The sequence below is a fragment of the Diceros bicornis genome, chromosome 18, assembly GCF_020826845.1.
Source record: "Diceros bicornis minor isolate mBicDic1 chromosome 18, mDicBic1.mat.cur, whole genome shotgun sequence".
NCBI classification, from domain to species: domain Eukaryota; kingdom Metazoa; phylum Chordata; class Mammalia; order Perissodactyla; family Rhinocerotidae; genus Diceros; species Diceros bicornis.
Window position 1 is genome coordinate 35,358,679 of NC_080757.1, and position 26,889 is coordinate 35,385,567.

The window sequence follows — 26,889 nt, forward strand, 5'->3', positions numbered from 1 at the left end:
AATATAGGAATTTACTGGTTTATGTAACTGAAAAATAAACAAAAAGCACTGGGAAATACTGGCTCCAGGAACTACTGAATCTAAGACTCAAATAGTATCTTTAATTAGGGTTTTCTTCATATTGGCTTTATTCTCAGGCATGCTCTTTCCATATGTTGGGAAAAGATGTCCGTCCGCAGCTTAAGCCTACTAGATTCTTAGAGTTTGAGACTCCAGAGGAAGAGAGGTAGTATTCTTCCTAATAACTGGCAGATGGCCCAGAGAGGACTCTGACCAGTCTGGTTCAAGTCATATGCCCACCCTAGGGAGGTGGAGTCCTCACCAGTCGAATTACATGGACAGAATAGAATTAGCATGAAACTGGGGAGAAGTTCCTCAAAGGAAGGCAATGTGTTCAGACAAAAAACAGTGTCCACTACAGTGACTGAAAAGTTTCAGGACAGATAAAGTAGGTAATTGACAAAAAAAATTCATATTAAAACTAGGGTGTATTTAGTGATATCTAAGTTTCTTTGTGACTATACATTTTTCTATATGGGTTTCAGTTTTTCACTCTGAAAGTTTTTTTCATTTGTTTATTCATTTGTTTAACAAATATTTGAGCACCTGCTATGAGCCATCATCATTCTTTTTACTGGGAATACGGCAGCAAACAAAACAAACAAAAATCCCTGCCGTCATGGAGCCTACATTTCTAGTGAGGCAAGGCAGGTAGTAAATAAGATAAATCACTAAAATATATGATATGTTAGATGGGGATAAGTGCTGTAGAGAAAAAAAGCAGGGAGGGAACTAGGGAGTGGGTATTGCAGTATTAAATACAATGGGCAAGGAAAGTCTTAGTAAGAAGTTGACATTTGAACAAAGGTATGAAGGAGGTGAGGAGGGAACAGCCATTTGAATATCTGGAGGAAGCGAAGTCCAGGCAGTAGAAAGCAAGTGCAGTGGTTTGGAGTGTTGGAAGAACTGCAAGGAGGCTTGAATCAGAGTATGTGAAGGAAGTGGGGTAGAGAGGGAGGAAGAGTAGTAGAGGATGATGTCAGAGAAGTAAGAGGATGGTAGATTGTGTTGCTCCCGAGAGGCTATGGTAAAGTCTTTGGGAGAATGTAAGCAATCAGAGATTTTAAGCAGAGGAGTAAACTGATCTGACTTACTTTTTAAAGGGTTACTTAACTACTGTCTTGAGAATGCGTTGTACAGGGGTGAGGGTAGAAGTAAGGAGACCAGTTAGGAGGCCATTGCTATTGCATTAATTCAGGCAGTAGATGATGGTGGCACAGGCTAGGATAGTAGTGGAGATGATGAAAAGTAGTTGGATCTGAAGGTAGATTTGCTGATGGATTGGATATGAGGTATTAGAGAAAGAGAAGAATCAAAGCTGACTCCAAAGTTTTGGGCCTGAGCAATTGACCACAGTAATTTAATGAGCTAGGTAAGACTAGGAGGAGCAAGCTTTGACATGTTAAGTTTAAGGTGCTTATTAGATATTCAGATGAAGTTGTCCAGTAGGCAGTTGGACATACGAATGTGGGATTCAGGTCTGGGCTAGAGACTGGGCTAGAAATGTGGAGGTTGTCAGCGTATAGTTAGTGTTTAAAGCCACGAAACTGGATGAGATCACTAGGGAATAAGCGTCAACAATGAGGAGAGAAAGTTGTCCAAGGACTGAGCTTGCCAATGTTAAAAAGTTGGGGAGAAGAGGAAGAACCAACAAAGAAGGCCAAGAAGGAGCAGCCAGTAAAGTAGAAGGAAAACAAGGAAAAGTGCTGGAATCCAAGTGAAAAAACAAAGAGTTTTAAGGAGGAGTGAGCGATCACTTGTCAAATGATGCTGATAGAACAACTAAGTGAGGACTGGGATTTGATGATTAGATAATCTCCTTGATGAGAACAGTTCTAGTAAATTAAATTTGATTGGTGGAGATATTTCTAGCACATGCTCTTTTTCTTAGGAATTTAAACTCCATGGTTCAGATAATCTAGAAGACTGTCCGTTAATCAAATAATCATTTAACAAATATTTATTGATACTTCATTATTCTTTAGTTCTCTGTTTGTTGTACATGTTATGTCCAAAAGTAAGTAAAAAACTGTATTTGTTTTTTGTTTATTGCGGTAACATTGGTTTATAACATGGTATAAATTTCAGGTGTACATCATTATAAAAAACTGTATTGAACTCAGATGAATATGCAAGTATACTAGTTAAAGGATTTATATATTTGGAATAGGATATATGTATTTCCTTTGGAATGCCTATTATATGAAGTGGAAACACTTTCATAAACAAATTATTTTGTCATCTTTTTCCTTCTATATGTGGAGGTTTTAAAACTTAATTTTTATAGAGAAACTAAAAATCAACCTAAGTTCAGAATTCTGAGATCTTTTTGAGTAGTTAATGTCTAATTACCTAATTGTCTGTCTTCATACCAAGAAACACAGGACTTGATAATCTTAAAAGAAATTTCATTTCTCTAATAAAAATAATATATTTTTCTTCTTTATTAGAAATTCATTGAATTTGAAGACTCTCAAGAACAGGAAAAAAAGGATTTACAGACCCGAGTGGAATCTTTAGAATCTCAAACAAGACAACTTGAACTCAAAGCAAAAAACTATGCTGACCAGAGTAAGTAAAAGACTTCTCCTCATCAGTACGCATTAAAGAGTGAGCTCTAATAGTGCAGTGACTCATCCTGACATTTGACTAGGGTTCCAAATATATGCTTGGAATTGTCATCCCAGACTCAAGAGTGAGACCTGGGAGCTAGGTTTAGTTCTTTTTTGTTCACATTCTCATGTGGTGCCAATGTCTGGAGAAGTGACTAAATCAAAGATACCTATAAGACTCTCTTCTTCAATTTAGCTCTCAGCCTTTGTTTGCAGTTAAAATTATGCTATATCCATTGTGCAGGATTCTGGGGTGTGTGTATGTCAATCATTTCTTTTAATTTTGATCAAGTACACAAAGTTCCATTGGTTTCTGTATTGCTTTGAAATTTAAAAATATAAGAGAAACTCTAGCTTTGAAGTATGTATAAAAAATTACTGAGTTCTCTTTTTCTTTTCCAGTGAAAAATCGAGGGCATTAGGAGAACAGAATGTCATTTTTCAGAAACATATCATTTTTAATATAATTTCATGTATTATTCTTGATTTAAAAATAATCATTATTTCAAACCCCAAGGATGATTTTGGCTGATGAAAGTGGACCTAATTAAGTCAAAATTAGAAAAAGAAATGGGGAGAAACTTCATGGCCTATTTTCATGTTTGATTCAGGCAGGCGGAGAGCTCTCCGGTTTTCCCCTCCTAGCATTGTAAACTTGCAGAATCCTAGGGAGCAAGAGATGGCCAGCAGTTACTCTTCCCACATCACCCATTAAGGCTACATAGTGACACCTGCTATTAAGGGACTGGCATTCATGATGTATAATTTTCACTACCAGGCTTGGAGTGTGTGTGATAACTGACTGCTCCCTCTAGGACTCTGGAAGAGCCTAATAGAGCTAACCTAGAATCACTGGGAGTCTGGAGTTCAAGCATTCTAGAATTCAAGAACTCACATGGCTATTAAGCAGATGTCATAGAAGGGAACCAATGGATGTTTGGTAACAGAAGCCGACAAGACTGAGACAAAATGAGCCATGTGTCATGTCTTGGTACTTTTAGGCTTGTAGATACCTAGAGTGCTGTACCCTTCCTTTGTTACCGTTGAATACATCAAGTGACTTCTATGATTCTACTATAGAAATTTGAGGTCTTAGAGAGCTGTATGATGGACTCCCCAGTGCATAAACTAACAAATATATTACTGAAGTCACATTGCTATGAGTACTGCTCATCTAGAGAAACAGTCTTATGGCAATTGCAAGCTTTCGGTAGATTTCAAGAATTAGCATTCTCTATTCCAAAAAGAAGAAAACTTAGCTATTGGAGATAATATTTTAATCCTAACGTGACTGTGTTTTTATATCAGGGATTATATGGTATTTTAGAACCAAAAACTAAAGGCACAGTTGACAGAACCAACCTTTCATTGTTTTACCTATTAAATTTTCCTCTTGATTTCCAAAGAGTACCAAGTTTTAGATAAGAAAGTTTTCTTTTAACTTAGAAAGGAGCTCATTGTATAGAATCCTTTTATGCATTAAGTAATCTGCTTCTGTAAGGGAGATATTAAAGGAAGAATTACCTTATACTTGAAATTGTGTTTTTGATATCAAAGTACCTTAAAATGCCTCTCTTACATTCAAAGGAGATACTACTGCCTTATTCAGAAAAGTAACTAAATGGAATGAATTACTAATTTTTTCACATACACTTTATCCTTTTTATTACTAAAATTTAAAGAACCTGCTTCCTGTTCCTTTCTAGTAAATGTAAACAAAATATAGTAGTCTCTTAATTAAGATTTGTTATCCAGTCCAACGAGTCATATTCAACTCTTTTGGAATTGTCATGTTCTTTTTTGGCATTTTCATGTTCTATTTAGTGGTTCTTGGTGTATAATGGTGTTTGGTCGTTTTTAATGTGAACAGAATTGGAGAAGTAAGAGATATTATCCATCCTTTTTATTCCTCTGTCAGAAGTACTGATTACTATGTTTTCCATCTTAATTCAAAGTAGTTTTTAAAAATAAGGTATTATTTAAAAATAATTGATAATTCTCTAGGGACATGATGAGGAAATTCTTCACCAAGTATTGGATATGTTCTTGAGCTAAATTTGATCTGAAAACCTTATTTTTGTTATTAATATACTATCCCTCCAAGAATTTCTCCCCTGGGAGTCTGCTATCCCATTTTGAAATAAATCTTGGTGTCTAAATCTTGTTAAAGAACTTACAACTGTGGTTAATCAAAATCGATTATTCAGATACACAAAGCTGATAACATTAATTCTCTTGGTCCATGAGCTGAGGTTATAATAAATCTTCTTTTATTAATGCTTTGGAACTTACTCCTTTCTCCTTTGATGCTTTGGAGTATTTTTCTCTTTGCCATCTAATTGTTTTACTTTCTCTTCCTTGTTTTTCTCTAAGCTTTAACTGGATATGGTATGAAATCTAAGTATATCTTAAGATTTTCTTGTAAGTCTTTATCTTACCACATTTAAACATCTGAAAAAGATTTTGGAGGGAAAAGAGTTTGACTGTTTTTTCGCTTTAGTCCCTTAGCCCCCCACCCCCACCCCAAATCTCCAATATGAATCAAAGTCCCTTATTTTTTAAAAAGGTGGTGGTAGGAAGTATTCTTCAGGTGTCATCAGTGCCCTATCCTATTGGAAATCCAGGACTGGGAATATGTTTTTTAAAAGATGAAAACAAATGTAAATGGATGCATCTCAGAGTATATTAATTCTTTATTGTATATTAGGAAACAATATCTTGACTATTTAATCTTAGTTCTACTATTAATTTTATTTTTTAAAGAATATGTAGTGATTTTTATTAAAGTTACCATAACCTAACATCTATTTTTGTTTATTTTAATTTTTTTATCTTTTTACTTATTTATTTTTTTGAGGAAGATTGGCCCTGAGCTAACATCTATTGCCAATCTTCCTCTTTTTTTTTCTTTTTTCTCCCCCAAACCCCCCAGTACGTAGCAGTACGTAGTTGTATATATGCTAGTTGTAGGTCATTCTAGTTCTTCTGTGTGGGACACCGCCTCAGCATGGCTTGATGAGCGGTGAGTAGGTCTGCGTCCAGGATCCGAACTGGTGAACGCTGGGCCACCGGCTGGCCCCTATTTTTATTTATTTTTTTAACTTTTTAAATGTTTAAATGTATTTTTTAGTGTTACTAACATCTGTTTTTAAATAAGCACTTATTTAAGGCCACAGAAATTACTGATGATGATACCTATAGTAGAGGAGGGATGGGTGCAATTTTTTTGGTCTAGTGCCATTTTTTTGAGTGCCATATGATGACTGTATCTTGTCCAATTTCCATGTTTATATTTGTATAATGTGTTAGTCTTTAATTTTAAAAGACTGTCAATTCTGATTTACGTGTTTTAGGGCACATATCCCTTTTAAAAAATAGCCACAAAAAAAGTCCAAGTTCTGCTTTGAATACTACTTCCTATGTTAAAAGGGGAAATTTTGGTTGTAGTCACTTGCTATTTGAGGAGCAAGAAAATGGTAAGAAATAGGAACTGAATTAAAGAACACACTTTACAGCTTTTGATAGTATGGAATCTCTCAGGTTGTGGTATGATTTTACAATGTTGAGAAGTTGAGTCTATAAAAATTTTGTTACAGTTTTGTGGTCATTTTTGATTTTGGAGATTTCTGCTTACTCTCTTTTCAAAATTTGAACTCTATAAGAAATATTTTTGGTTTTTTCAACATGAATAAAGCATTTTTAAAAATGCTGTATATTATTCCTTATCTGGGAGTAACAATAACACTTGGTATTTAACATCTTGTGAGTCTTAAGGAAGAATCTGAAATAAATATGGCGAAGAATAAGGAAGTTGTGGATTGAGAAAGGCCTGTTGGTGCTTTTCAACTATGTAAGGAGTCTAAAATCAACGTTGCTATTCATGGTGTGGCAGTAATCTCTTCTGTGTCAGAAAATACTTTATATTCATTTGTTCTGTTGTATTATTGAGTATTTCTATCTTGTAAGCCAAATATTATCTTAAGTTATAAATATTAAAAATATTAAACTACTACTGTATGCCTAGCATTCAGCCTATATGGTTGTGGTACAGAAAAGTATGATATGGTCATTGCAGTCAAAGAAATCATACTTTTGTTGGGGGAAAAGGTTATGTATGACCTTTTGGTCTTTTTTCCATATGTACCATATTCTTATAGCACTACAGTTAGAGTGTACATGTAATTTTGTTTCTTTTCCTTAACATTATCATAAGTATTTCCTTGTCATATAATCTTTAATTATTATTTGTTAAATGTCTGCCTACACTCATCTTTCAGAAGGTATGCTATCTATGAACAATTCTTGTTTTCTCTGAGGAACTATGCTTTCTCCTTTCCTATAATGAGAATTATTTAATGGCCACTTTGTTTTTTACCTTGGCTACTCAGAAACTCAGAACAAACCTAAAAGTGTAACCGTAACAACTGGTTTGGACCCTACTTCGTTGGCATATTTAAATTATTTTTTCCTTGATCCACATTTTATACATATATAATGAATTGTTAAGATATGTTCTTGTAAGCTATCTCAAATCCTTCATTGAATGAAGGAATGAATCAGGGTAAAAATAAATATAGGTAAATTAAAAAAAAACAAAACGCTTCTCCTGTTGATTGGTTGGACATTTTTTCCAGTGTAGTGAATCATATTGCAGTTAATATTTTTTCACGCCTATAGATTTCCCTCTCTTTTGATAATTTTCTTAAAATATATTTAAGGAAGTAGGTCAAGGAATATGAACATTTTAGTGGTTCTTGGTATATAATAGGGCTTGGCCATTTTTAATGTGAACAGAATTGTAGAAGTAAGATTTTAGTAGCATATTTCATTTTGTTTATCAAAACTTATGAATTTGAATTATTATTTACAACATATTGGCATGCAGAGCTGATATAGAACAATTGATGATTTGATTCTCTCTTGGGAAAATTCTGTGGCCCTCAAGCTCCTTGAGTTTACAGTAGATGACTTTTCCCTTAAATTGTGGAGATGGCCACAGATTTAGATGGCAGTGATTTTAAGCTACTTAAAGACTCTTCTCTGATTCTACCTTTCCTTCCTTTGAATGAAAATCCATTTTTTTAAGTTAAATGGAAAAATGATTTTGACGACTGTTGACATTTGTGGTAGAGCCGTGTACTCTGATCTTTCTACCCTTTCTGTCCCCATATAACATTCATTTGCTTTTTAGATTTGTTATCAAGATCATAGTCTAATAAAATATCTTCAAGCCTTTATGTTAAAACATTTATAGTTATTGGAAGGAAAACACTCCTTATTTCTTGATCATAAGATTTAGCACACCACTACATGGCAAGTATGGGGAAGTAGTATAATCGTTAACATATTTTTTATTTTAAAGGAATAAATGGCTTAAAACAGACTTTAAATTTGGGAATTATTTATAAGCAAAGTCTGTTAATGATGTGATTGATAAATTGCGAATTTTCACAACAGAAGAAAAATAAACCGTTTTTAAGTAACCAGGTATAGTTTCATACCAAAGTTAGTAGTTGAGAGGGTCTAAATATTTTTGGTCACTATACTTCAGGCTGATAAAAAGCTTTATCATCCCCTTTACAGTGCTTTGCATTTGGCAATGAATGTTAGTATTCTGAAAATCTGAATAATACTGTAATAGGTCACTTTTTCTGTTTTAATTTTATCTTGTCAATAGACAATCCTTCTATTTTATTTTCAGAATGATGAAAGTAGATAACTGATGATTTGTATTTTTGTTGAAAGCACACTTTTTAATAAGGCAGCTTTAGGATTTTCAGATTTATATCTCCTGATTTTAAAAAAATGAAATTCATTATATAGAAAGTTACTTTTTTAGTCCATTTAACTTGAATCTAGTTCTTTGCAATATTAAGAATATCTGTATACTTAATAAACTGTATTTAAGGGTTGTTTCTTTTTTAGAGCCTAAACATGAGAGGGAAAGCAGAAAATTAGGCACAAGATAATTTATGCAAACACTAACATTTTATTACTTTTGTTTCATTAGGTAATATACTATGTGGTCCTCAGATCTGATTTATGTTTTATTTTTTGTGTTTAGACTCTTTCATTTCTGTAGTCTAGTGTTGTCTATCGACAACCTTACGGTTGTAGTTTATATTTAATATCTAGAGCTAAAGGTTTCGTAGAAAATTAATTTTATGAATAAGAGTTAAAGGATTTATGGTCATTTAGCTTAGAGAACAGAATAAAAATGAATGATTTGATTACTCTTTCAAGCATATAAAGGGATGGGTAAGGAAGATACCAAGTTGTTTTTCTGTAATTTTGGAAGATTAAATTAGAGAAAATGAATTTGTTGGTTTTGGTTGATCATGAGGAAGTATTTCTTGACCGTGAAGGTGATACATAGGAAGATGTGCTCAGGGAAAGCATGGACTCTCCCTACATAGAGACTTTAGGTAAGAGCATAGTCAGTTTTCTGCTGTGGATGGCTTAGGTAACATCCTTTAGGAAATGACTAGGTCAGATCTCTAGAGGCCCCTACCACTGGGATTCTTTGAAGTTATCTGACTCTGTTTTAAGGATGTGATCATTGATTCATGAGACTACTTTAGCATTTCACATTGTGTCACTGAGTAACAATATATATTTGTCTGAAAATCTTTTGAAGTTTAGAGACACAGTGAAGGACTTAGTTGGCAGAGGAGAGTTGGCATGATGATGTTTTGATGTGGTTGTCTGAGATTTGTTTGCTCTTAAGTCAGCATTTGATTCTTGCTTACCTGTTGAGACTTTTGATGCTCAATTGTTCAAGGAAAAGCATCTGAAAGACCAATGTCAATTTCCTGAGGCCAAGTAACAGTTAGATTATCTGCCTTCCATGAATAGTAAGAACTGATGATTCCTTTTGAGAAGGCAAATAATGAGTTGGATATGGCGTTCTAGCAGGTCTGTTTCTCTTTCTTCCCCCCATAGGCCTATCAGCAGTCTCATGGGGCAGAAGACAACAGAGATGGAAGGTGTTCCAAACTTGGCAAAGGCCATCAATCTAAGGAGGTAAGCTCTGATTTTGAGCAGGCAGAGCAGGTGGCTCTTCCTGCCTTAATCATGTCCTCTTGCTCTTTGGAAAGATGGATAGAAAGAAAGAGCATCCAAAATGAGGCTGAACTATCTCCATTAGCTATTATAAGGGGAAAATTTTGGATTAGTCTTTGATTCTTTTTTCTTGCCCTTGCCCCTCCTTTTTCTTTTTAGATGCCTTGATTTGTTTGATTTTTTTTTCTCCCCAGAATATTAGCAGTTAATAAGAAAAGGGCAGATTAGTTATCTGTTGTTTTGGGATAGGAAGGGTGAACAGAATCTTGTTTATTTCCAGTTAATCTCAGGTTGTGGCTAGTTTGGTGAGTAAAATGATAAGGTTTTAGGATTTTTCCTGAGATCAATTTGAGATTTGGGTTCACATGGGAACTATTAAACAAGAAACGATCTTTTACTACACTTCAGCTGTAATGCAACAATATAGGCATAGGTTAACTTTATGGTACTTGAGGCTTTTGGGGATGTATGTCTACCATCCTTGCTCAGATGGGCCTTTCTTTCCCACTTTCCTTTTCCCTTCTACTTCTCTTTTCTTTTCCCTTTACTGATTACTTAGTGGCATTCAGGACTTTGAAGAGATGGCTCTTCCCAGCATTTAAAGGTACTTCTCTGTTCAACACTATACGATCTCATATGACTTAGGCCTTGAGAAAACTGAGTCCATTGACTATGTTGTTGTCCTGAGTGTTGTAAGTATTTTCAGAAAAGAGTGAGAGGTTCTGAATTTGTATTTATATGATCTTGGTGGTTAACTGATATACCTAGAAAGATAATACTAATATTTAGAATCACAGTACAGGTAAAGAAAACATGACATACAGAAAGTCATAGACAGTTTCTGTCAAGGTACTTGCAGGAGGTGTTAGGTTGGAGAAAAGAATTTCCAGAATCACATTCAGAAAATCGTTCAGAATAACAAAGACATAAACTACTTTTAAATCACCGTGGAGTAACATACCTTTGATGGATTTAGAATGCCTTTTAAGAAGATTTAATGCATGTTTATAAGCTAATATATGAGTTAAAGTAACTTTAGTTGCTGTAACAAGTTACAAACAACACATATAATGACTCGAATGTTATATGTTATTTCTTATTCATGTGAAGTTTAAAATGGATGTTTCTGATAGGTGGGTTGCTTTTTTGGAGAGACAGGCTCTTGCCAACTTACAGCTCCAAGTTTGTCACATTCACCTCATTAAGTTGGAGAAAGGGGAAAGGGAATGGACAGTTGTGTGGGGGAGGTTTTTATTGGGCCAGGCCTAGGAGTGGTGCACATAGCTTTTGCTTTACTTCATTGGCTATAACTCAGTCAGAAACTAAATACAGATGCTGGGATATGTGGTATAGCTATATGTCTAAGAAAAAGAGGAAACTTCATTGGTTAATATCTGGCCAGTCTTTGCCTCAGCTTAACAGCCTTAGTAGATGGTACAAGATTTTGCTCAAGTGTTAAGATATGGGAGTGAATGTTCCTAAAGCTTAGCAACCACCTGCCTAGTCTTTCTACTTGAATTATTTGAGGAAGAGAAGATGAGGAAATTTTTTTTTTTTTTTTTTGTGAGCAAGATCAGCCCTGAGCTAACATCCGATGCCAATCTTCCTTTTTTTGCCGAGGAAGATTGGCCCTGGGCTAACATCCGTGCCCATCTTCCTCCACTTTATATGGGATGCTGCCACGGCATGGTTTGACAAGCGGTGCGTCGGTGCGTGCCAGGGATCTGAACCTGTGAACCCTGAGCCCGCCGGAGGGGAGCGCACGCACTTAACCGCTGCGCCACCGGGCCGGCCCCAAAAGATGAGGAAATTTTAATGAAAATAGAGTATTTATGATTTGTGCTCTCATATAATCTAATTTTTAAATAACTTCAAGGTTACTCTGGCTTAATTTTTATTATTGCTTTAAAACACTTCGTTGCATATTCATTCATTTATTCAACATTTACTAGGTGTTGAGATTTTCTTTTTGTTCCCTTATGATTTGACTTCCCATCTTTTCCTTTAAAAAATAGGTTACTGTTAAATTAAGATGCAATTTTCTGATGCTTGTGTTAAAGGATAGGTTTTGAATGACTCTTCCCACCCCCCTTTTAAAAAATATAATTCACATACCATGAAATCCACCATTTTAGAGTGTACAATTTAGTGATTTTTAGTATATTGTACAATTACCATGTCTGTCTAATTCCAGAACATTTTCATCACTCCAAAAAGAAACCCCATACCTGTTAGTACTCGGTCCTCATTCTCTGCTTCCTCCAGCCCCTGGCAACCACTAATCTATTTTCTGTCTCTATGGATTTGCCTATTCTGGATGTTTCATATAAATGGAATCATATAATGTATGATCTTTTGTGACTGGCTTCTTTCACTTAGCATAAGGTTCATCCATGTCGTAGCATGGATCAGTACTTCATTCCTTTTTAGGGCTGAATAATATTCCATTATATGGATATACTACATTTTGTGATCTCCCACCCCCTTTTAATTGCCTATATCCTGCTGATCTCAGAACTTGAAACAACCCAAACTCTAACTTGGCTATCAGAAAGCCTATATAGTTCTGCAGAGTTGAATATATAATAAACAACCACTTTGGGAAGATATCCCTTAGGTTTCTCATTGGCATCCGGACTTGTTTAGTTCTGAGTTCATAAATGGGGAAGTAGATAACTTAATGTTTGAACCATCTTTGTAATGCTATGGTTGCCTACTAGTAATAAGTAATATATTAGCGTTCTTGTTTTGATTTGTATAATTTGTTATCAACGATACATCTGGATATAACTATACAGAATAACAAACCTTCTATTTAATCTTAATGGAATAGGGAAATAATCATTTAAGGGCCTCAAGTAAGTAGACTGAGGTGAAAAGGCTGTCATTTATTCTTTTACGGGAGTGGCGAGAAAGATGGAATTGGATAATACTTATGCTAGAGGAGCTGATTATCATTTCTACAGATTTAAATCTAATTTATGTAGACATTTTAACCAAGAGATAATTTGTCTGCTTTTATTTTAAAATTAGAAGTGGATAGAATGTTTTAGGAGCCATGACTGATGAATTCTGGGAAAACACCCAGGGTTGATTATTTAAAACGGCCCCTAAGATCCCATGAACAAAAAAATATAAAATGTTTTAAGAAAGTGATTAATATAAAGGCATTGAAACTTCCTCTTTAGAAGGAATTTTGATTTTCTGATTCAGTGGTTAGGTTTTGCTAACGAGATAGATGTTTATGTTTTATGGGCTACAAATCTTTTCTTGCTGAAGGAAAATTTACAGTGGCAATGAGGAATTGAATACATTATAAATTTTGGAGAGAGGTTTTTTTCCTTTTCTTGTGAGGGAGATCAGCCCTGTGCTAACATCTGCCGAGCCTCCTCTTTTTTTTTTTTTTTTTTTTTTGCTGAGGAAGACTGGCCCTGGGCTAACATCCATGCCCATCTTCCTCCACTTTTTATGGGATGCTGCCACAGCATGGCTTGCCAAGCGGTGTGTCGGTGTGGACCTGGGATCTGAACCGGTGAACTCCAGGCCACTGCAGCGGAGCGCATGCACTTAACCGCTTGTGCCACCGGGCAGGCCCCCTGGAGGAGGTTTTTTGCCACCCAGATTTTATGAGTAAATGAAGTATATTATTCTAGGAAAGATCTCTGAACTTCACTGAGTAATAAAAACCTATAGCTGTATAATGAGGATAGAAAATATTCTGTAAATACAGTTGTTCCAAATTTTATTTTGTACATTGATGAGATACATTCTCAAGTTAATTAGTGAATTTTATCATACCATAATATATCATAAGGTAAGTTTTAAAATTATCTTTTCTAGGGGTATATAATAGTGAAATTGAAGGTGAAAAAGAATAAATAAACTATACATTATTGTGTCTCACTTTTATAAAATAGTATATTGTCCTAGGAAATACCTTACATAAAGTTATGTTATTAGTTTGTTTTATTTGTTAGTTTTCAGATTTTCAGTTTTCCCTTCCTTATTTCTATCTCTTTCTGCTTTACCAGCCTATTGTAATTATATTTAAAACATTTGGCACTAAAAGGGAATATTTGGAGGCATATAGAATGGGAAATGATCTAACTAGAGAGACTTTTCTATTTTGGTCTTAGAGATAAACAGGTGGAAGAATAGTCAATTTTAGTGTTGTCTTTTTGTGAATGATACCACTTAAGAATGTTTTTCAGTATTGTTAGGGGGTAGATGTTTTTGTGAAATTTGAAAAACCATCATTTATTTTTAAGTGGTTGGAGATGTTACTTGGGTCTTAAAAAACATAGTTATAAAGGAGAGATAAAATCAGAATACAATAATACTGCATCTGACTAATAAAAATTATGTAGGCTGCAGTAAATTACAGGTCCATCAGTATTATCAATTTATATTTTGAGGTGAATATGTTCTACTTATAGTCTGGATTTTTTGCTGCCTGAAAAAATAAAGTTGGTAGTGTTAAATAGTGTAACAGCTAAAATATATTTATATAAGAAGCTGAGACAGAGCTTGGTTTAAGCGCACTTGTCATTTATTTTGCATCGAAAACATAGTGAAAAGATGGAAATCATCTGTCAGCATACAAGTCTGTAATATGCAGCAATACTAACTGGAAATATCTTAAAATACCACTTTTTGTGGATTCAGAAAATTAACTTTTATGCTTAGAAGAGATGGTGAGCATTTAAGGCTTATAATTTTAAGACCATATCTCTTAGGGAAATAACAGATAGGAGTAAACCATAGTACATCTATACAATGTAATGTTATTTATTTATTTATTTTTTAAAGTTACCTTTTTTGTAATTTTATTTATTTATTTTTCCCCCAAAGCCCCAGTAGATAGTTGTATGTCATAGCTGCACAACCTTCTAGTTGCTGTATGTGGGACACGGCCTCAGCATGGCCGGAGAAGCGGTGCGTCGGTGCGCGCCCGGGACCCAAACCCGGGCCACCAGCAGCGGAGCCTGCGCACCCAACCACTAAGCCACAGGGCCGGCCCCGATGTAATGTTATTGAGTGCTGAAAAGAAATGAGGGATCAAGCCATGAAAAGACATGGAGGAACCTCAAATGCGTATTACTAAGTGAAAGAAGCCTATCTGACTGAAAAGGCTACATATTGTGTGATTCCCACTATATGGCATTCTGGAAAAGACAAAACTATGGAGACAGTAACAAGATCAGTGGTTGCCAAGGTTAAGGCGGAGGGCGGGATGATTAGGTAGAGCACGGAGGATTTTTAAGGCAGTTTAACTACTCTGTATGAAACTAGAATGGTGGATACATGTCATTATACGTCTGTCCAAATCTATAGAATATTCAACACCAAGAGTGAATTCTCATGTAAACTGTAGACTTTGGGTGATAATGGTGTGTCAGTAGGTTTATTGATTGTTAATAAATGTACCACTCTGGTGCAGGATGTAGATAGTGGGGGAAGATGTGGGTGTGTGGGGGCGGGGATATAGAGGAGCTCTGTACTTTTAGCTCAGTTTTGCTGTGAACCTAAAACTGCTGTAAAAAATAAAACCTATTAAAAAAAATGACAGACAGGGTAAGGGGCAAGTCGTGTATAACCATATGTAGTTTGCATGTGCTAAATGTCCTTTTTTGTGTGCTATATGCTTGCTAAGAAATAATACAGATACAGATCATTTCTATGAGATTAGTAAATATATTTTGGAAGAGGTAGTTAGGGAATGGGTTGATTATCAAGTGTTTGTTGTTTTTTTTTTTTTACTTTTTTTTTTTTTGTGAGGAAGATGGGCCCTGAGCTAGCATCTGCCGGTCCTCCTCTTTTTGCTGAGGAAGACTGGCCGTGGGCTAACATCCGTGCCCATCTTCCTCTACTTTATATGGGACGCTGCCACAGCATGGCTTGCCAAGCGGTGCATCGGTGTGCGCCTGGGATCCGAACTGGCGAACCTCGGGCCGCCGCAGCGGAGCGTGCACACTTAACCGCTTGTGCCACCGGGCTGGCCCCTCAAGTGTTACTTTTAAGGCAAAAGTAAGAATTTGATGCCAAATGGAAATCAATTAAGCAGAAATCTAATGGGTTAGAAAGCTATGAATGGAGGCTTAAGGAATTATAAGTAGGGATAATCCATAATGTTTATGGGGAGCAAAGTGGTTAGTAGAACTTTAAGAAATTTTTGTAGATAAAGCTAAGCCAATTTGAACACTGGTTGTGTTCATTTAGGTAAATAGAGGAAATCTCTGGCAATTAGTCGTACATTGGGGCTTTATGTTTCCTTCCCCACAATGTCACTATTCAGTAGTACATTACAACAAAGCTACACAAACCAACTCTGATTAGCAAACTGCCATAAAATCAGTCAGGACCCGTTTCTATAGGCTGCAAGCCCAGCTCTCTGTCCAAGTCACTGGATAAACACCTTGTGTGAAAGCTTCTCTCAAAGGTTAACTTAATGGTATTTAGTTCCTGTATTAGTCTGTTAGGGCTGCCTTAACAGAATACCACAGACCAGGTGGCTTAAATAACAGAAATTTATTTTCTCACAATTCTGGAGGCTGGAAGTCCAAGATCAAGGTGCTGGCAGGTTTGGTTTCTTCTGAGATCTCTCTCCTTGGCTTGTAGGTAGTGGCCTTCTTTCTGTGTCCTCACATGACCTTTTCTCTCTGCATGTGTGGGGAGAAAGAGCCCTGGTGTCTCTTCTTCTTCTTCTTTTTTTTTTTGTGAGGAGGACTAGCCCTGAGCTAACATTCGATGCCAATCCTCCCCCCCCTTTTTGTTTTCTTGAGGAAGATTGGTCCTGAGCTAACATCTGTGCCCACTTCCCTCCACTTTATATGAGACGCCACCACAGGATGGCCCAACAACGGTGCGTCGGTGCACGCCCGGGATCCAAACTTGCAAACCCCAGGCTGCCAAAGCGGAGCACGCGCACTTAACCACTTGCGCCACCGGGCCGGCCCCTCTTCTTCTTCTTATAAGGACACCAGGTCCTGTTGGATTAGGACTCCACCCTTATGACCTCATTTAACCTTAATTACCTCCTTAAAGGCTCTATCTCCAAATATTGTCACATTAGAGGTTAGGGCTTCAACATATGAATTTGGAGAGGACACAGTTCAGTCCATAACCTTTTGGTCAGGAGACAAGAGTTCTCCGTAGGAGCAAAAAGTGGTGTGGCATGACACTTCAGATCCTGAAAGATGTTGTAGACCATTGTAAGTGTTTTTTTTTTTTCATGTGACAGGAAGCCATGGAAGGGTTTTGAGCAGTCAGTCACTATCTGACTCTACCCAAGCTACTATTTAATGAATACAGGGGAGCAGAGGCTAGAGCAGAGACACTAGTCAGGAGAAAATTGTAATAATCCGGACAAGAGATGATATCTTAGACCAAGGTGGGAATGATGGAGGTAGTCAAGGCGGTCAGATTCTAGATTTATTTTGAAGGTAAAATGGACAGAATTTGCTGATAGATTGGTTTTGCAGTGTGAGGGAGAGAGAAGAGCAAAAGGATAGCTGCAAGATTTTTGCCTGAGTAAGAAGATTATGGGAAAGAGCAGGTTTGGGGGAGACAGTTCAGTTTCGGCTTTGTAGACATCTTAGTGGCATCATGTTATACATGGTTTTGTTTTGTTTTTTTTTCAGATATAGCAATATATATTCAGTATCCTTCTATTCACTTTTAGGCACCATCCCATGTTAGTACATATGGATATACTGCATTTCTTTTAATAGTACCTTTATTTGTTGTATTTGAGAAACACGTGTGTGCCAGGTACTGTTCTACACCTTTTACAAATAAATATTAATTCACTTAATTCTAATATCAGCTCTGATATACTACCATTATTCCGCAATTATAAATAAGGAAACTGAGGCCCAGAGACGTTAATATACCCAAGTTAACATAACTTGGAAGTAGCAAAGCTGCTGTATTGTAGTCCATTGTATGACTATCATAATTCACTTCACCTAATGATAATTTCGGGGGTGGTTCCAACTTGGGACTTATTATAGGTTGCATAGAACATCCATTTTCATATCTTTGGGCATTGGTGTATTTCTGTAGGATAAATGAGATTAGTAATACTGGGTCAAGGGATATACACATTGCTTATTTTAATAGATATCACCAACATGACCTTCAAAAGAGTAATTTCAGTTTATCCTCCCATGATGCCCATCTTTTTTTTTTAACTTTATTTATTTATTTTTCCCCCCAAAGCCCCAGTAGATAGTCGTATGTCATAGTTGTACATCCTTCTAGTTGCTGTATGTGGGACGCGGCCTCAGCATGGCCGGAGAAGTGGTGTGTTGGTGCATGCCCGGGATCCGAACCCGGGAGGCCAGCAGCGGAGCGCGAGCACTTAACCACTAAGCCACGGGGCCGGCCCGATGCCCATCTTTTTTTCTTTCTTTTTCTAATTCTCCAGTCTGGTAACATTTCTGTGCATCTTCCTGTAAATTTTAATGGCAAATCAGCGTAACTTGTTCGTAATGGTTCTGAATAGTCTGTTTAAATCCCATGCTAGATGTTGAACTCATAGCAGTTGTTGGAGAACATAAAGAATAATGAGTATTCAAGCCAAGGAAAGTGCCTATGTGAGTAGGTACACATTGTGTTTGGACTAGGGTGGGGTGGGCTGTACCCACAGTAAATTCATCAGGTCACTAACTCCTCCCCCAAAGTAACCATTATTCTGACTTCTAACACTTTAAATTAGTTTTAGATTAGTTCTGTATGTTTTTTTTTTTTTTTTTTTGTGGGGAAGATCAGCCCTGAGCTAACATCCACGCTAATCCTCCTCTTTTTGCTGAGGAAGACCGGCTCTGAGCTAACATCTATTGCCAATCCTCCTCCTTTTTATTTTTTCCCCCCAAAGCCCCAGTAGATAGTTGTGCGTCATAGTTGCACATCCTTCTAGTTGCTGGATGTGGGACGCAGCCTCAGCATGGCCGGAGAAGCGGTGCATCGGTGCGCGCCCGGGATCCGAACCCGGGCCGCCAGCAGCGGAGCGCGTGCACTTAACCGCCAAGCCGCGGGGCCGGCCCTAGTTCTGTATGTCTTTGAACTTTGTATTCTTTTACTTCTGCTTCTTGTGAGATTCGTCCATGATGTTGTGTGTAGCAATAATTTGTTCATTCTCATTGTTGTGTAGTATTCCAGTACATGAATATTTATCCATTCTGCTGTTGATGGACATTTGGGTTGTTTCTGTGTTTGGATTATTATGAATAGTGCTGCTTTGAGCATTGTTTTAAATGCTTTTTGGTGGACACAAGTTCCCGGCAATGAACTTGTTTTGTTGTAGGGTTGACAAATATTCAACTTTATTAAATCTTGCCAAACAGTTTTCATATTGGATGTACCAGTTTTTATACTCCCACCAGCAGTATATGAGAGTTCCAGTTGCTCCACATCCTTACTAGCACTTGGTGTATTGTGTTTTTCATTTTAGCTTTTCTGATGGCTATGTTGTGGTGTTGCATTTTGGTTTTAACATGCATTTCCATGATGATTAATAAAGTTGGGTATGTATTTTACTTGGCAGTTTGATACCTTTGAGTTGAAGTATCTGTGACTAGATTCTTTCCATAAGAAGAGGGTTTTTTTGTTTGAAGTAAAAAGGAGTACTCTCTATACTTTTTTTCCCCAAGTGCAATTTTAAGTAGGCTCCAATATATAAAACAGATTAAAAGGAGTATTTCTTAAAAGGTAGTATAGCATTGTAATTACAAAAAGATTCTGAACCTAGACTCCTCCATTAGGAATCCTACTTTTGCCATTTGTGACTTTGGGCAAGTTACTTAACCCCTATTTGCTTCAGTTTCTCATCTCTAAAATGAATGTAATAATACTTTCATCATAAGGTTAATATCAGGCTCAAATAAGTTAGTTTATATAAAGTATGCAGGACAGTTCATGGTACATAAAAAGTACTATATAATGTTGGCTGTTATTAGTGGTGGTGATGGTAATATAAATTTATTTTATGAATTCATATCAAGTTAGCTGATGAGAATAGTGAGGCTCTACTGTTGAGCACAAATTTGAAATTGAGGGTTATGGATAATAGTTGTGATTTTATTCTAGCCTCAGCCTCCAGTTGGTTTTACAGTGCCAAGAAAATCTTAATTCACACAGATGAGCAATTAAAATTAGGATAAGGTTGGGCCAGCCCCATGGCTTAGTGGTTAAGTGCACATGCTCCGCTACTGGCAGCCTGGGTTTGGATCCCAGGCACGCACCAATGCACCGCTTGTCGGGCCATGCTGAGGCGGCATCCCACATACAGCAACTAGAAGGATGTGCAACTATGACATACAGCTATCTACTGGGGCTTTGGGGAGAAAAAGGGAGAAAAAAGGAGGAGAATTGGCAATAGATGTTAGCTCAGGGCCAGTCTCCCTCAGCAAAAAGAGGAGGATTGGCCTGGATGTTAACTCAGGGCTGATCTTCCTCACAAAAAGAAAAAAAGAAAAAGAAAATTAGGATGAAGTTCACCCAGTAGTCTCAGGATTAAGCTTTTAGATGAGTGTAATTGACAAGAAGTAGTATAAAATGTTTATTTTGAAGTTGTTGCTAAATATCTATAATTTGCTTGAATTTCCTGTTTTCAAATAAAAATCACAGAAGCAGCACTAAAAATCGTTATGGTTTCAATGCTATTGTGTTACCACAACACATCTGCAGTACAAGTTTGCTGATTATTGCTTTCAGCCACAGGATAAGATGAGCAGTACATGTCCTCAGCCCTTGCCTAGCATGATAAAGCGTGCTCCACGGGTACTATAGTGTGTGTTTACACTGGTACAAAGTTAATGAGCCAACATATAGGCTGGATTAGAAACAAATCAAAAGTCAGAGCTACAGTTTTCTTAATTAATGACATATTTTCAAGATATTCAAACAAAAATGGCAAGCAAAGCTACACAAACCAAAGGTGAGTTTACCGGCAGTTATGTGTTGTTTGGTGTCTGGTGTGTTAACAGCGGTTATAGTCCATAGTAGTAGTTACTTCTCGGCTGTCTGACACGGTCACAGGCTGTCGCTTACACACAGCCTTGCACATTTGCAGCTAGCTGACCCTTAGACCAAGAGAACATTTCCAGCTAATCTCAGGCTTTCAAGTAGACTTAAATGAGTATCTCGACAATCTCCTCTAGCACCAGCTTTCTCTCTCCCTACCAGACTGTCTCCTACTGCTTCTTAGCCAGTATGGGCTCCTCCAGGAGGCAGGCCAGTCTCCCCTCTGCCTCACCACTAGTGTGGTTTTGTGTTCCCTTCTCTGTGCTGACAGTGTCTAGTATACTCTCACCACCATCTGTCTTGAGTACTATAATTTCTTCGCGGTCCTGCTTGGACTCCACCTGCTCTCTTAATCATTCCTCTCTGACATCATTCTTTCCTATGAAATCCTGTCCTGACATTGTGTATCTCAGCATCTAAAGCCTTTTTTAAAAAAAAATATCATAAAGTTGTACTCTGTGAGCACTACTCCAAATCCATGCCACTCACAGACTCCATCAGCAGAGGGAGCTAAATAAAAGAAGATGAGTCCCTGAAATTAAGACCTGAAGCAGAAAAAGTACTTATAAACAATGACATTTTCACATACTGCTCAGTAATGAAAAAGAACTTGAATAATGTTAGAAATCAATGATTTGGGCCCTAATCCTAGGTTAAAACTTCCATGAGGTGATTTGTAAAGTGTTTTTGAAAGAGGTAGTTCTATATCATATTAAAAACCTATTTAGGGGAATGACCTGAAAACATATGCATATTATTAGTAGAAACATTCTGATATTTAGATTTTTTTTTCTTAAATCCAGTTTATCCTTCCTCTGAAAGTTTTATTTATTAAGGATGATGAAATGAAATCAGTAGCTTTGTGAAGAGTTTCATATGGAGCACTGAGTCCTAAAGTTGCTAAGGATTATGGATAACCCAGTCTAAGTTTTAAAGATGAAATTTCGAGTAAATTTCTTATATTTTGTTTTGATTAAGTATATGTATCTTAATTTCAGTTAGCAGACTTGAAGAGAGAGAAGCAGAACTGAAGAAGGAATATAATGCATTACATCAAAGACACACTGAGGTGGGTTTCTGGGTTCTTACCATGCTAATATTGAGACAAAGGAATTAACCTTAGAAATTATGTCTTAATTTTTCTTTGAAAATCGGCTAGTATAATTCTTGGGGATCATGTCTAGAAAACATTAAATTTCATGTAGCATTTACCTAGTTACCAAATGTTGACTTTCATTGTTTTTTATCTGGAATTAACTTTTTGTGTGGTGAATTAGTGTGCCACAGAATAATGTAAATATTGAGGCAGTCCCAATAGTTGTTTCTTTGGCTAGCTAAGTAAAAACTTACGTGTGCATAATAAAAAGTATACATGATGCTAATATGACAGAATTGATTTATGTTGTTACCAGTTGGGAAATGATAGATTGGTAAATTATTAGTAAGAGTCTCTACATTTATAATCCAGTACAAAGGATTTATTTGCCTTAAGCTCATAACAAATAACAAACACAAATTATAATGTGTTAAATCAGAATGACTCTAAAACAGGTTTTCTGCATGAAATTTCAGTATTTTAAAGTAACAGCTTTAGCACATAATCTCCCCAGAGCAAATTAGAAAATGTGCTTAAAGATTTTTTAGCCTTCTTTTTATGATTCTGTCAGCCTTTCATATGTTGCCTTTGTTTCTATCTCCTTAATGTGAAAACGGTTTTCGTGTATCATGGTCAATCTAGCGTTCACATACCTAAATAAATAGAATTTTCATAGACTCATGTACTATTTGTTACATGAAAAAAATAATTTCTCTCTTTTTCCCTTTCTAGTCCAATCTCTCCTATGGTACAGATGGTTCCAGTCTTCAGCTTCCATTTTTCTTTCACTAGTCTGTGTGATCTCTTATCCTGCCTCTGGTAGAGACCTATATTGTTGCTTTTAAGGAAGATAAAACCCCACTGCACTCAGTTTCATTTGGTTTGGAATAACATGCTTAACACTTTCTTGGGGAGGGATTGAAATTTCTTCCTGACATATGAGGTTTGATTATTACTATCTTAGCTTACACAAAGCTTAGTCATACACCAAACATGAAGTGTCACAGAATTGATATTCAGTGGTAGAGGGAAAAGATTCGCCGCAATGGGCTGGAACCATAGATAGAGTTCTGGGAAGACAGGAGCAGCCTTTTCAGTATGTAAAAAATACCTATATTTTAATAAGATAGCATTTGGTGGATATTAAGACTGTTAAAAAACAATTGATTTTTAAAGGCCTATTGTTGGTTCTTTTTTACACCATTTATTTCAGTGCCTGAATAATGCCCTGTACTGGTAGTGCTTATCAATGCTGATAATTATAAATAGGTTTGGGGGAATATATTTATGTGCCATAAATAATTGATAGTGATGAATAATGAAGAATCATTTTGTTTTTTCATTGACGTTCTAACTTTGTAGTAATTTAGGATTGTTAAATTAAAGTATGTATAAAATATATGCATTCTTGAAAAATCACTGTAAAGTGAAATTTCTATTTTTCTCATATATTTAAATAAAAGTGAAGATGTGTTCGTAAAGAAAAAGCAACCTGACATGTTAATTTCAAATGGAAAAATATAATAATTTTTCTGTCTATTTTTATTCCTTCAGAGAAGGACAGTCCAGGAAGAAAAAGAGATCTCAGGAAAATCTTAAATACCAAGGCAGAGAGTTGGGCCTGTCCAGTAACCAAGGCAATTTTGCACATAGCACGACAGCTCTTTTCATGTGATCCCCTCCCTCAGTCATAAGCAGCTTCTATCCTCTGCCCTGATAAGCCCTCTTTATCTTGCTCTGCCTCAAGGAGGGCTTATGTAACACAGATATAGCTGCTTTGAAATGTGGGTCTGTTCTACTCTAGGCCACATTTTTCTGTGTTTATACATCTGTACTAGAAATGCCATTCACTTAGCAATTATAAATAGATATCCAATGCTAAAGAACTAGGTGTCCTTTAAAGATAAATTCTGGAAACCTTCAGGGAAAGGAAGTCTGAAGGATTTAACCTTAATCTTTTCACTATTACTTCCAGCTAAGGTAACCTTTTTTACAGGCACACAAAAAAGTTGTTTAAATGGCACTTTTATTAAACACATTGTTTGCTGCTTAAGGGAAATCTACTATGACTCTTTTTGTAATGTGAATAACTGTTCTCTAATCAAATCTAAAATTTTGTCCACATTATTGAATTTGCTTAAGAGAAGACTTGCCTTAAAGAGGGCAGTGGAGGAAATACAAACATCAAGTAATTGTGAGGCACTTGGGCCAAATGTGTACGTACTCTTATATTAATCACCAAAAACTTGAATCCTGGTCTTACCTGAGGGAGGGTTTAAAGGCATCCTCATTTCATCTTCTGACCAAACTCTGTCATCCATCTGCATTTTACAGATTGACATTTAGAAAGAGAATATGAATTGACTTGTCCTGAATTCCATGCTAGTGTGTGACTGAATTTGAACCTAGGTCTGTCTGATTCTGTTGCCTGAATTTTCAATAACACTTTTAGGTTGTGGGACACATGGATGTTAAATGCACTAGAAATTTTTCTGTGCCTCTTTACTTTATGACATCTCAACAACTTTAAGAATAGTGGCTTTGCAGATATAGCTGCATGATTCTTGGGCTGCGTATGGAAAGATTCAAGGCCAGCACAATGAAAGGGATCCATGCCACTTGTCTCCAAAGCCTCACTGTTGCCTTGCTTTTCAGTTTGAGCCAGAGCTGCCAGGGAGCCTCTGCTGTGAAGATTTTTCTAGGCAGAAGAGGAGTTGGGATTTTCCAGACAGTGTGTTTGGGATCCTTCTTCATGACTCCAGCTGTTTGTTGCTGAATTGACTCCTGAATATATGTGAATTAACACGCATACCTGAGAAAATTGAGAATTGCTGTTCTGAAATCACAAGGGATGGGGCTAGCAGACCCAATAGTAGATTATCTAAAGCACGTCCTATTTTACTCTCTTACCTCTCTCTTCTATCCAGCAGCACTGATCCTGCTATCCCACTCACTTTTTTAAAAAAAACCAGAGCTACATTTTGAAGCCGTGTAATTAAAATGTAAATTTTTATGTACAATTTATTTTTTCTACTTTTTTGTGCATTTGTAGAATTTAGTGCATATTTTATTTCAGACGTCAGGAAATGCTTTGGGGTGTGGGGTTTTCTTGTGGGTGTGAGGAAGAAAGGACAATGAGCTTATTGCCTGCCTAGAGAATTGACTAAAAGGGCAGATACAGCATGAGTCCTATAATGCTTAACTGCTCGGATGACTGAGTCAGAGGGACCTGAGTTCTGGCCTCAAAACCAACAAGCTAATGGCAGTTAGAACACAGTTGATCATTAACTAGGTGTCAAATTGGGCAAGTTATTTTAACCTCCTTAAGCTGGAGTTTATCTATAAAATCATAATATTATTGTAAGGATTAAATGAAACAGTGGCTGTAAATACACTGGCTGACTTGTAGTTGGTGCTCAATAAATGTTAGCTGCCATTTTGTTGTTATTATTCTCTCCTATTAAGTGCTAGTTTAGTTGGGTTGGAACCAATTTTATTATAGTCGTGCATCGCTTAACAACCAGGATACATTCTGAGAAATGCATTGTTAGGCGATTTTGTCATTGTGTGAACATCATAGAGTGTACTTACACAAAGCTAGATAGTGTAGTCTACTACACTATGCTCCTAGGCTATGTGAAATAGCCTATTGCTCCTAGGCTACAAACCTGTATGGGATGTTACTGTACTGAATACTGTAGGCAGTTGTAACACAATGGTGAGTATTTGTGTATCTAAACATATCTAAACATAGAAAAGGTATAGTAAAAATATGGTATAAAAGATAAAAAATGGTACACCTGTAGAGGGCACTTAGGTCGAGTGGAGCTTGCAGGACTGGAAGTTGCTCTGGGTGAGTCAGTGAGGGAGTGGTGAGTGATGTGAAGGCCTAGGACATTACTGGACACTACTGTAGACTTTATAAACACTACACTTAAGCTACACTAAATTTATAAAAAAAAATTTTTCTTTAATAATATATTAACCTTAGCTTACTGTAACTTTTTTACTTTATAAACTTTTTTTTGAAACTTTTTGACTCTTGTAATAAACACTTAGCTTAAAACATAAACACATTTACAGCTGTACAAAATGTTTTTTTCTTTATATCTTTATTCTGTAAGCTTTTTCTCTTAGATATTTTTTCTTTTTAAACATCTTTATTAAAAACTAAGACACACACACACACACACACGCCTAGGCCTACACAGGGTCAGGATCGTCAATATTACTGTCTTCCACTTCCACGTTTTGTCCCACTGGAAGGTCTTCAGGGACATAATACACATGGAGCTGTCATCTCCTTTGATAACAATACCGTCTTCTGTGATACCTCCTGCCTGAGGCTTTTCTTGAGGAGGTATCAGTCTTCGGAAATATATGCATGGTGGTTTGCTTGGTTTATTTCTTTTTTTTGTCATAGATTTACTTGTAAGCAGGTAGTGCACCATGAACATTCCTCTCTATTAATGAAAACCTACAACATTACGATGCTACAACATCACTAGGCAATAGGAATTTTTCAGCTGCATTATGATCTCGTGGGACCACCATCACATATGCAGTCTGTGTTGACCGAAATGTCATTATGTGGCGCATAACTGTGTATAGACCATTTTGGAATGTCAGAATGTTATATCTGCAATTACTTGGGATCAGGCATTTGAAGAAGGTTTAGAATTCACCATTTTCTAAATAAAAAAAATTTTAATCATTTAAGACAAGAATCAATCTATAGAATGGATTATTTGGGGGTAGAACTGATTCTGTCTGCATTTTATTTATAGTTATTTTTATTTTTCTATATTGAATAGATGACTATAAAAGCAGTTCAAGGGAAGTTTCTATTTTCTTCATCTGAATGCTTAAAGAAACTTAGATTCTTCCATTTGAACTAATCAATTTCATATGGTTATCCAGTATGTAAGAATTGAACTTAGGTTTTCTGAAACTTGTTGAAAATTTAAATTGATACTATCTATTTGGCCCAACCATCACTTCGTTCTGTTAGTCTCATTTTAATGTTTTTCCTTA

General features: G+C 36.3%; 1 protein-coding gene across 4 annotated transcripts in view; it reads left to right on the plus strand.

Moving 5' to 3' along the window:
- The window catches only part of SPAG9 (sperm associated antigen 9), a 132,383-nt gene that overhangs the window by 31,235 nt on the left and 74,259 nt on the right, over nucleotides 1-26,889 (plus strand). For 2 of the 4 annotated variants that reach the window (XM_058560636.1, XM_058560637.1), the window contains exons 2-3: nucleotides 2,511-2,631; nucleotides 21,758-21,828. In XM_058560636.1, the coding sequence (XP_058416619.1) occupies nucleotides 2,511-2,631; nucleotides 21,758-21,828 (192 nt within the window). Of the gene's footprint in view, nucleotides 1-2,510; nucleotides 2,632-9,634; nucleotides 9,696-21,757; nucleotides 21,829-26,889 lie in introns of those variants that run through there. The other 2 variants (XM_058560640.1, XM_058560641.1) reach the window with 2 other exon arrangements.